Source organism: Camelina sativa, chromosome 2 (genome assembly GCF_030686135.1).
Source record: "Camelina sativa cultivar CO46 ecotype springtype chromosome 2, ASM3068613v1".
In the NCBI taxonomy this organism is placed as follows: Eukaryota; Viridiplantae; Streptophyta; class Magnoliopsida; order Brassicales; family Brassicaceae; genus Camelina; species Camelina sativa.
This window is the reverse complement of record NC_141881.1, coordinates 5132554-5143731: the sequence shown is the minus strand read 5'-3', so window position 1 is coordinate 5143731 and position 11178 is coordinate 5132554. Positions and strand designations below refer to the sequence as shown.

The window sequence follows — 11178 nt, the reverse complement described above, 5'->3', positions numbered from 1 at the left end:
AATAAAAAACGATAGACATCTCAAATTAATGAAACTCTTAACACAGAAAGAAAGGACGTAAAACCCAAAAAAGTTAGATGCTATACAAGTCGAGAAGTTGAGTTTTCCAAAATATGCAACGGTTTCTTTGGCTTACTTTATTTAGTTACGTTTTTCAGATGAAGCAAATGAATTTAAATATTGTGAAATATGATCATTATTTTTGGTTAATTAAAATTTAATTTTTTTGCTTATGGGCATTTCTAATTTTCGATATAGCCTCTCACCACGCTGAGGTCAAAGTCTTTGTTTGAGCTTTGTAATGTATGCTAGGACATAACTTTAGAGATGTGGCTTTTTGGACAGACTGTTCAGATTTGGTGAAGATGGTGTTTTCACCGTCCGACTGGCCGGCGTTCTCAGCTTATCTCGAAGACATCAAGGTGGATATGGAGGAATTCTCAAGATTCTCGTTGATCTTGATTCTCAAGCTCGTACTCAACCGCATGTGATTACGTATGTAACAATTCCCTCCTCTTCTCCAATTGGCTCGTTTGACTTAATATTTTGATTTGTTGCTAAAAAAAGTGTTTGATTTTTTCAAGGTATAAAATATTATATTTAGACCATTGGATGATGTATAGGAAAAATAAGTAATTTGATGGTAGATGTTTATAGAACTATATATCTGATACAACTAACCTATTTATATTCTTACATATAGTTTGCTAATTCAAATGTATTTTTGTACGATCAGTAGTTTGCTAATTCAAATGATTTGGAGGAAATTGTAAGGACTGAAATCGGACATTAAGTTTTGACCGACAAAATTTCGGAAATAAAATATCTAAATGAATCATGCTTTCCATATAAATATGATATATGGTCAAAGTAGTCGGAAAGTATAAAACAATCCATAGGGCGCTCATAGTTGCATGTTGTATGTTACCATTTTACGAGTATAGGTGGGTCTGATTACAATTTACAAAACTAAGATATAGTTAATGTCATTATTAAAAACGCGACAAACCATTTTATTAGTGTTTCTCGATTTGTATTTTGATAATGGAAATATATTTTCTTGTTTCACTTTAAAATAACCAATAAAATATCAAAGAATGAATATATTATCAACCCCACTAGCTAGAACTATATCTCTCTCTCTTTTCTTTTTCAAAAGCCTATATATAGTAACGTCCCTTACATCCATTTTCTCATCACACCCATCCATCTAAGAGAGTATAAACTACTCTTTCAAAAATCAACTAAATGATATCTTTTTATGGTAGATGTTTAGCGTTCTTGGTTGTCTATCTCTTTGCGGCACAATATGTGAGCGTCTGTGCTGGTAGCTTTCACAAAGACGTTCAAATACATTGGGGTGATGGCCGTGGAAAGATTCTCGACAATACCGGAAATCTTCTTTCTCTTTCGCTCGACAAATTCTCTGGTTCCGGTTTCCAGTCCCATCAGGAGTTTCTTTATGGCAAAGTCGAGGTTCAAATGAAACTTGTACCTGGTAACTCTGCTGGAACAGTTACAACATTCTATGTAAGTAAAATATAAATGTCAAAGCATTTTTTTGCCATTTTTGGCTATTTACCAGATTTTGTATATTTAGACTACAATTTGCTATGATGTCTTTGTGTAGCTGAAATCTCCTGGAACTACGTGGGATGAGATAGATTTTGAGTTCTTGGGTAACATAAGTGGTCATCCATATACTCTTCATACAAATGTTTACACGAAAGGCACAGGAGATAAAGAACAACAGTTTCATCTATGGTTTGACCCAACTGTTCACTTTCACACTTATTGCATCGTATGGAATCCCCAACGGGTCATGTAAGTGCATTCTTTAAATGGAGTTCAACCCCTTAGCTTGCACATCGTATCATCTTATATTTTTGGATCATGAACGTAACTTTTTTTTTTTTTGTTGAACCTTTCTTAGTTTTACGATAGATGGTATTCCGATTAGAGAATTCAAGAATTCTGAGTCTGTTGGAGTTCCATTCCCAAAGCACCAACCAATGAGGCTTTATGCAAGCCTATGGGAAGCCGAGCATTGGGCCACAAGGGGAGGATTAGAGAAAACAGACTGGTCAAAAGCTCCTTTCACCGCTTTCTACAGAAACTATAATGTGGATGCATGTGTATGGGCTAATGGGAAATCATCATGCTCTGCGAATTCCCCATGGTTCACTCAAGTACTTGATTTCAAAGGAAAGAATAGAGTGAAATGGGCACAAAGAAAGTACATGGTCTACAACTATTGCACCGATAAAAAAAGGTTTCCTCAAGGTGCTCCTCCAGAGTGCAGTTAAACTACTGATTGTTTGATTTGCGAATAAGTCATGTGGCATTGTTTTTGTAACCTAAATGATCTTTATTTATAATTTTGTAATAGATAAGTAGTCACGCTACACGAATATTACTTCTCTATTAGTAAGTTTTTTTTTGTCTTCTTTTTCAGTTGTTTCATTTATATATTATTTGTATGTGTGATTTGCATTTAAGTTAACTATTTACTTGCTTCAATTACCTTTTGATATTCGTAAAGTGTCTTTTACAATTGTAACATTAAAATATGAAAATTAAATAAATGCAATATTGGTTTTAATTTATATGATATGAGCTAGTTGACCCAAAATTTGGATATTGACAAAAAGGCATGAGTGGTTTTTTTTAATGAAAATATAATTCCTTAGGTTGATCAGTTTTTAAATACTACAATATAGTAGTATATTCGAAGTGTCATACTGAAGTATAGAGAACCGGAGATCAAAACCGAAGGTGTGACATATTATTGATGTCTTAAAAGTTAACATTTCTTGGAAAAGTCCAATAACAAAGAGAATTTTTTAGAAATGCTACTTTTGAGATATTTCATTTCAAAAATATCATTTTTATGAATGATTCTGGTCTCTTAAGGTAAAAAGTAAAAGCTTCTGGTCTCTAGCATCAAAGGTAAAAGTTTCTGGTCTCTTAAGGTTTCTATAAATGATTCATGGAACTGGAAATTTCTGCTAGCACTTCGCCCTATAGCCCACTCGTTCATCAAGTGTGACCTGGGCAATGGAGAGCGTGCTAGCTTTTGGTATGATGCTTGGTGCCATTTTGGTCTGTTAATAAACCTGACTAGTAATGACGGACCTGTTCGGTTTGGGATTTCTTCCCAACTCTCTGTGGCTGATGCATGCGAGGGAAACATTTGGCACTTGCCATCTCCAAGATCGGATCAGGAGCGTGAGCTGCATTCCTTCCTTGACATGTTCCCTTCACTCAGGCATGATGCTGGTATCGACTGCTACAAGTGGGTCATTCAAAATCAAAAGCTTCCAAACTTCCACATAGCAAACACCTGGGACTGTATCTGCGAGAGATCCAATATTAAGGATTGGTCATCATCGATCTGGTTTAAAGGAGCCACGCCTAAGCACGTCTTCACAATGTGGGTTGCATATCTGCATCGACTGCCAACCCGCGATAGACTTCACGCCTGGGGTATTTCCACCCCTACCTCTTGTTGTCTCTGTTCGACCTCTGATGAGTCTCATGTTCACCTCTTCTTACGGTGCCCGTTCAGCGAACAGGTGTGGTCGAGGGTTCAGTCTCATCTTCGGCTGCGTCCACTGGTTTTTCATACCTGGCCATCACTCCTCGCCTGTAAAAAGATTAAATCGGACTCAGCTCCACCAATCCTCCGGAAGCTTGTTTGTCAAGCTGTGGTGTATCACCTCCGGAAACTTAGGAACAATATTCTTCATAACCAGGTTTCGTTTTCTCCTACTGCTGTTTTTCAGGAGATTGTGATGGAGATCCGCAACACCATTGACGCCAGAGAATCCCGAAAGCATTTCAGGACGCTCATGGCACTTTGGATTCGATAATCTTTTAGTTGATTGACACTCAACGTTTTTTGTAACCCTTTTTTTTTATTTCTTTTTTGGCAAGGTTACAAACATTATAGGTGGCTCTTTTGTAAACCTCAAACTTTTCATTAATATGAATATTTACATTCTTATCAAAAAAAAAAATATGTCATTTTTTTGAACATTTCATTTTTGCCTTATTTTATACAATTGCAATGTGTTAAATTAATTTTTAGAATTTTTTTTTAGGTTTGAGTTCTTTATTATAATATATTTAAGGGGATAGAGTCTAATATTTGGAGTTTAGTGTTTAGCATTTAATCATTTAGAATTTTAAAAGTGATATTTTTGAAAATAGACAACATAAAAGAATAATTTTGAAAAATGACATAGAAATAATAGTATTTTTGAAAATGCCCCAATAACAAATACGTCTTTTAAGCTTCTAAAAAATAGTACTGAAAAACAATCATCTTAAATAATAGTAATAAAATAGCACTATAATGAACATTCTTTGCGATACCCATTAACCTCAACCTTACGTGCATCCATTAAAAGAGGCTTGAGTAAACAAGTTACTCGATTAGGGTGATCGCGCCTACCGTCTACAACAACAACTGAAGAATCGAGCACGCAATCATAATGTCATATAGTAGTCACACAACATGTTTGCACTTAAGCTATCAAACATCTTGTATCATACATTCTGTACATCATCATTTTCTTTTGCATAGGCATGCCATACATTCCATAGTAGTTTCTATTGACTCATCAGCCACTCTTCAGCTGAAAAAGGATTCCCTTATCATCTATGTTCACTTGCTCAGAGATCAAACTAGAACACATGAATAATATGGACCATAGTTCTAATCACCATATGAATACAACACAACGAAAGATCAAAAAGTTCAAGATAAAGTTGATGAGAATCATTGTGACAAGAAAAAAAAAATTATTTGCTTAAACTGTTGAATATTTTCTTATATATGGAGATTACTAGAACATAAACAAAAAAAATTTGCTTGGAAAAAAGGTAAAAGTAATAATGAGAGTTGAAAAGAAAAATATCTTATAAATTAGAAATTATTCGCTTTTTTGGCTCGTTAAGCAGCTCAAAATGAGATCTTCCCTAGTGAGCTTATAAATACTATATCCATCACTAATCTCTTCAAATCTATACTAGTGTTTTTGCAGCAGTTTTTACTTAAAAATATTTTTTGGAAAGTTTTTACATTTAATGCATTGATTTTAATATTAGTTACCAAAAATTTCAAAATTAATTATAGGTAAGATTTTTAAAAATAAGGAAATCTTTCTACCTTATTCAAACATAAATATATGATTCCTTTTCATTTTTATTTGAATTTATATATTGTCTTGAATTATTCTATTATGCATTTAGTTAATAAAAATTGTGATTTTTACTGCATATGATGTAATACAAATTTTTTAAAACGGACATATATTACTCAATAGATGAATAAAAAAGTTGTCAAAAAAATATGAGTAAAAAAATACGGGTACCATATCTCGGGACAGAGTTATATAGCGGGACAGGTTTTGTTGGTATTTATATAAATTTAAAATATCATTAATTTGGTGTTAAACGGGTAAAATATCATTTCATTATTTTGTTAACACTATCGGTATCTGAGAATAGACATATCTAACTAAATTGATTAATAAATATTATGTAAAAAATAAATTATATTGCAGTATTATATGGTTTAAACTTTAAACCATAAAATTAACAATTATTATATAATTATAACATATTTAACCAACAAATACAATTTATAATTTAAATGTTTTAGTTATAAATAATTTATCCCGCGGTACACCGCAGGTCATAACCTAGTAACTCGTAAAAAGGTAAAACCTTGCCTACAATCACATAATTAATTTACTTATTCTCCCAAGAATATATAAACTCATCTTATAATTACTATTTTTTCCTAGTTAAGTAATTTAGTTTTTTTTTTCTAAAAATATACATTTTTAATATAAATTGGCATATTAACTTTCTTTTTATCTACCCTCATATTCTTATTTTTGTTTTTATAACTACAGCTAAATTTTTTATATAAATTTGATAACCTATTTTAATCATGTAATTTAAAATGTGATTTGTTTTTTTTTTGTCATTTTTTTTTATAATTAATTTGGTTGCCAAAAAAGGGTATAAATCCGTACGAATTCGCAACGTCAGTCACTCCCACGCTTTTCTTCTCCCTTCCCTTCTCTCTCTCTCTCTCCTCTCTCTCTCTCTCTCTCTCTCTCTCTCTCTCTCTCTCTCTCTCTCTCTCTCTCTCTCTCTCTCTCTCTCTCTCACTTGTTCTTCTCCGATTTGTAAACGACAAAAAGGATTCTAGGGTTTTTAATCGGCGAACGAACGACGGCTGTTCTGCTCAATCGACGGTAGCGTTCCCTTTCTTATTTCTTTTCGGCATTGTAATTGGTTCATCTGCTGAGAAACAAATCGGAAGACGAGTTTCCAATTTTGGGTTTTAATTCTTTCATGAATTTGGGTTTTCCTAACCAAGTAAAGTAGATGCAGTCCTTCTTCTTTTAGTGTCTTCGTTGCTTTGTTTGGGTAATTTCTCGGAAAATAATGTATCAGAGAAAATGCAGGAAATTTTTTTGTGAAGATTTGGGTTAGTATGTAAGATTGGTTCTCTGGTTTTGGTTAGTGATGAGGAGTTGAATCTGTGAAACTTGATGTTTTTATTCTTCTTCTTCTTCAGGTGTCTCTAATGGAGTGGTCAGAGGAAGAAGGCGAGATTTTACCTGATTCTATTGATGAGTACTATTTTGTTGATGAGAGTGAGACACCTGTCAATTTTTGTCTTGTTCCTCTCAAATGGCACAGCGTAGATTCGACTGATATCTCGGTTTCGCCTGTGTTTCTGCGTGGGAACACTGATTGTGGAGACCAGTCGTTTTGTAAGCTTGTCCAAGGGTGGAACTTTGATCTCTCTGTTGATGAACATCCCAAGATTGAGGTGCTTTTACATGGGTTGCATTGGATTACTTTACAAAGCCCTAGAAAGAGTTATGAGACTTTGGTTAGAACTACTCTGGTTAGTCTTCAGTTTCTTCACTTTGTTAAAAGGAATCCGGATGTATCGAGGGATCATGTGTGGGATAGTTTACAGAAACTTGATGGGTATGCTTGCTTACATGTTTCTTTTCAGTTTATCTTCATCTTTTTTCTTTTTTATCCTGTCTTTGAATTTTTGCTGTTTACTCAGGATCCAGCCTTCCGAGGATGACTTATCAGATCATGTCTCTTTACTGTGTGAAGCTATGAAAAGGGATGAAGATTTAACCAAATCAAAGGTCTGTTTTGCTCTTTGGTTTTTCTTACTACTTACACATTTTCTTGTGTGTTTGGTTCTAATGAGAGCATGATCTAAAGAGCTGAAACATATGACTGTGCCTGATTCCTTAGCTTTAAGTCTTGTTGTAATATTTCTGGATCTGAACCCACATCAAAAATGTTTGTTTTATCTTTGTTCCTAGTGCAGACAGATACTTTCATTTCGGTTTTGACTCTGTTGGTTCCAGATTTGAGAGTCTTCTTTAATTGAATAGCTATTTAAGAATTCAGAATACACATCAGTTTAGAATAAACCAAATTAATCAGACAAGCAACTATCATTTGTATATTTCTTTCAGATATTTACTGCTTCTCCTTGATAATTATTCTGCAGTGTTTGCTTACTTTTCTGGACAAGAATTCACAAACTATACCTATAGATGTGGTAAGATTGAGTTAGAAGTGGTTTCATTGTTCTCTGCCGCCTTTCTTGCTCTCCTGCTACTAAGTTTAATTCTTTTTTTTTTTCTCCTAAGGAACTTCCAACACACAATCAACAAGATGCTCAGGCACCAATGGAACAGAACTTCATTGTTGATAATATTAATATGATAGATGAGGAAAATAGCAGCGATGATGATTCTGAGACGAACCTGCAGTTTGATCCGGTCTGTTCTATTTGTGACAATGGTGGTTATGTTCTGTGGTATGCTATGCTTCATAGTTTCTTAAGAGTTTATTTTATTTCAAGAGCTCCTTACAAACTGCAACAATTTCATCTAATCTCCTTGTTTTGAACTCAGTTGTGAAGGAAGTTGCTTGAGATCTTTCCATCCAACCATAGCTGATGGAATTGAGACACTGTGCGAATCGCTAGGATTCACGGATAAGACTCATATACATGTACTATGAATCGGCTTCTGAGTTTCTTTTTGATATGCTATTATGGTGAGGCTCCATGCTGAAGTTTGTTTGCTACATATGTAGGCAATCGGGACCTATTTGTGTAACAATTGTCTATATAAACAGCACCAGTGTTATGCTTGTGGCAAATTAGGATCCTCTGATGAAAATTCCTCTCAACAGGTATTATATACTTGCATAATATCACAGGTCATGTGGATACTTAGTCAATTTAGCTGTATTTACTACTTGAAATCGATCCAATTTTTTACTGCTTTGAAGGTCTTCCCTTGCTCTGCATCAAACTGTGGTCATTTCTACCATCCTAAATGTGTTGCAAGACTTCTCTGTGCTGATGATCAAATCAAATCAGAAGAAATTCAAGCCAAGATTGCTGCTAGAGACTACTTTGCCTGTCCGCTACACATATGTAAAGTCTGTAACACAAGTGAAGACAAGAATCAATATGCGTTGCATTTTGCTGTATGCAGACGTTGCCCAACAGCTTATCATAGAAAATGTTTACCTAGGTAAACCGATTTTCATTTTACTTTTTCCTCAAGCTCCTAACGGCCATATATATTAGCTTCAGATCTTTGTTTTCTTCTTTTTGCATTCAGGGAGATTACTTTTGAACTCAACGCTGACGATGACACATTGCAAAGAGCTTGGGAAAGACTGCTTCCGTACAACCGCATTCTTATATATTGTATGTAAGTTTTTGAATATTCTAAACGGTTAAGAGTGCATTTAAAGTAGACTTTTGTCTGCATAATGTATGGCGTTTCATAACATTTTGAACAGGGCCCATGAGATAGAAGGTTCTATTCTTACTCCAGCTAGAGACCACTTAATGTTTCCTGATATATCTGGACAAAGAAGAACACAAAGTCACGGGCTAGCACACTTCAAAGAGGATGTTCCGACTAGGGAGAAGGATCCGAAGCATCATGAGGGTCTATCTACTCGTCTTGGTATTAGTGACCCTTATAAGGAACCAAAGCTAGATTTTAGTTTTCAGAATGTGGAACAGAGGTGATGTTCTTTTTGGCCACTATACAAGAAATTGTTACATTATTAGTAGTTTCAACTAATCATTTTATTTTTATGTTAAGACAGGGTGATGGGTATAATTGATGAAGTGGAATCCTCGTTTGACTTTGATGAGTTCGTTAAGTCTCGCCGGCCAAACCATATAAAATCTTATCACTCAGGACATGATATCAGTAAGAACATCACAACAGGATTGGTTAAGACTCATGTCAATGTATGTCACTGCAATTGTGTTTAAATCATAGATATAATTTGACTAGCAGCGTTGTCTCCCTGAATCTTAACAACTGTTCTGCAGGCCGCCCGGGCTGCCTTAAAGATGTTTGAAGAAGGGCGTGACAGAGATGCAAGAGCTATATTTGATCCAGATATCCTACTCGAACTCATGAAGCATAAGGTTATAACCGTAATCCTTTTATCCCTTAAAGTATACTAGAAGATTGTATGTCATTAAGAGGAGATTCCTACACGTAAAAGAATTTTCATTAAGGGAAAAGGTTTCACAATATAAAACATTCATGTTTTTGATATACTGCAGAGAAAGCTTGAAATTTATCTTTCGCCTTTTCTCCATGGTATGCGCTACACATCATTTGGTCGTCACTTCACGAACCTAAAGAAGCTTAAAGAGGTGAACTATATATATATATTGTTTTCTTAACTCAGTTTTACCTTGATTTATAGAAGTGTACTAGTTTAGTGATGCTTCGGAGAAATCGAGTTAATAGGAACTAATAATGCAGATTGTAGAGAGGCTCCACTGGTATGTTGAAAATGGTGATACGGTAAGTGTGCTATTAATTGTTGTAATCAATACCTCTGCTATTAGGCAAATTATCATATATAACATTCTCGATAAACTCTTTGTGGTTTCAGGTAGTCGACTTTGGCTGTGGCTCTAATGACTTCAGTTGTTTGATGAAAGAAAAGCTTATGAAAACGGGGAAAACATGCTTCTTTAAAAATTTTGATCTCATTCCACCTAAGGTACATCACCCACTCTTTTACTCTTCTGTTTGAAGCTTTTTCTAAAATATAATGTTCCCATGGCAGAACAACTTCAACTTTGAGAAGAGAGATTGGCTGAGCGTGAAACCAGAAGAGTTACCTGATGGCTCTCAATTGGTAAGAAAGCAAATGTAATCCTAAAGTTGAGATGCATTTGTTGAATTCACTGACTGAGTTTTCCTTTTGTCTTGGATAAAAACAGATAATAGGATTGAACCCGCCTTTCGGTCACAAAGCCAGTCTTGCTAACACTTTCATCAGGAAGGCCCTCGAGTTTAAACCGAAGATTTTAATCCTCATCGTACCACATGAAACAAAAAGGTATATATAGCAAATACACACTCATTCAATGATAAACATTTCATAACTCTGGGTTCCTCTACATACAGGGTCGATTTGATTGCTGACTATGAGTTGATTTGGGAGGACAGAAATTTACTTTCTGGCATGGTACGTACATGTACAAATGACTCCAACTATCGTTTGTTTTATGATTAGCTTTCAATCACAATCTTTTATTTGCTCTGCAGTCGTTCTACTTGCCCGGGTCGGTAGATGTGGATAATAAAACGATAGAACAGTGGAACAATATACCGCCACCTCTTTACCTTTGGAGCCGAAGGGACTGGGGTAGAAGCCACAAGACTAGAGCACTTCAACAGGGTCATATAGCGCAGATGCAACAGTCCACCTACAACGAGAATTTTCACCACGCAGAGATCCCTCGAGGTGATGCTGATAACGGTATGGTACAAGACATGGAGATATCCCCTGCCCGAATATATCCACGCAAAGATCCGTTAAGGTGGTGCTGACTCGGAGTGTGAGAAAAGAAGCATTACCACATGTTTAGCTTTTGAAATATTATGAGATGAAACCTTAGTGATGTCTATGAAATTAGTATGGAGCGATAAGCACATATTTTCAAAACTTTATATTTATCATCTCAGCAAATGAAGAGTCGTCACTTATCATAGAGTCACTGCTAGTTCATGCTTCCTCCGATCTGTTTTTGGGGTAGCGTAAGTGTAGCCAATTTTA

At 35.0% G+C, this 11178-nt stretch overlaps 3 protein-coding genes across 4 annotated transcripts; all 3 read left to right on the top strand.

Annotated features, from left to right (window-relative positions):
* The first annotated feature begins 1195 nt into the window (after positions 1 to 1195).
* On the top strand, positions 1196 to 2520 carry LOC104722751 (xyloglucan endotransglucosylase/hydrolase protein 20-like). The gene is made up of 3 exons (XM_010440976.3): positions 1196 to 1530; positions 1631 to 1824; positions 1934 to 2520. The coding sequence occupies exons 1-3, from the start codon at positions 1249 to 1251 to the stop codon at positions 2304 to 2306; spliced, it is 849 nt and encodes a 282-aa protein (XP_010439278.1). The 5' UTR covers positions 1196 to 1248; the 3' UTR covers positions 2307 to 2520.
* A 370-nt stretch (positions 2521 to 2890) lies between these two features.
* On the top strand, positions 2891 to 3872 carry LOC147948305 (uncharacterized). The gene is made up of 2 exons (XM_087466167.1): positions 2891 to 2903; positions 3013 to 3872. Exons 1-2 carry the CDS (start codon positions 2891 to 2893, stop codon positions 3870 to 3872), a joined length of 873 nt encoding a protein of 290 aa, XP_087322293.1.
* Positions 3873 to 5969: 2097 nt separating this feature from the next.
* LOC104722760 (protein ENHANCED DOWNY MILDEW 2-like) lies at positions 5970 to 11113 on the top strand. Of its 2 annotated transcripts, XM_019234804.2 has the most exons (19): positions 5970 to 6272; positions 6599 to 7020; positions 7106 to 7193; positions 7568 to 7618; positions 7710 to 7879; positions 7977 to 8076; positions 8161 to 8259; positions 8359 to 8606; positions 8697 to 8789; positions 8881 to 9111; positions 9196 to 9343; positions 9428 to 9526; positions 9668 to 9760; positions 9873 to 9914; positions 10006 to 10116; positions 10183 to 10254; positions 10340 to 10458; positions 10527 to 10587; positions 10668 to 11113. In XM_019234804.2, the coding sequence occupies exons 2-19, from the start codon at positions 6608 to 6610 to the stop codon at positions 10950 to 10952; spliced, it is 2523 nt and encodes an 840-aa protein (XP_019090349.2). In that variant the 5' UTR covers positions 5970 to 6272; positions 6599 to 6607; the 3' UTR covers positions 10953 to 11113. The 2 variants fall into 2 exon arrangements, with proteins under 2 accessions (XP_019090349.2, XP_087336809.1); XM_087480683.1 differs by lacking the exons at positions 5970 to 6272; positions 6599 to 7020; positions 7106 to 7193; ... (3 more) ...; positions 8161 to 8259; positions 8359 to 8606 and having other exon boundaries at positions 8697 to 8785.
* Positions 11114 to 11178: the final 65 nt, after the last annotated feature.

Bases quoted from the DNA above. Each gene is read 5' to 3' on its own strand.
- LOC104722751 (XM_010440976.3), top strand. From the start codon at position 1,249: ATGATATCTTTTTATGGTAGATGTTTAGCGTTCTTGGTTGTCTATCTC. The intron at 1,531-1,630 runs GTAAGTAAAATA...GTCTTTGTGTAG, and splicing joins GAACAGTTACAACATTCTAT to CTGAAATCTCCTGGAACTAC. The intron at 1,825-1,933 runs GTAAGTGCATTC...AACCTTTCTTAG, and splicing joins TGGAATCCCCAACGGGTCAT to TTTTACGATAGATGGTATTC.
- LOC104722760 (XM_019234804.2), top strand. From the start codon at position 6,608: ATGGAGTGGTCAGAGGAAGAAGGCGAGATTTTACCTGATTCTATTGAT. The intron at 8,790-8,880 runs GTAAGTTTTTGA...CATTTTGAACAG, and splicing joins CGCATTCTTATATATTGTAT to GGCCCATGAGATAGAAGGTT. The intron at 9,344-9,427 runs GTATGTCACTGC...ACTGTTCTGCAG, and splicing joins TGGTTAAGACTCATGTCAAT to GCCGCCCGGGCTGCCTTAAA.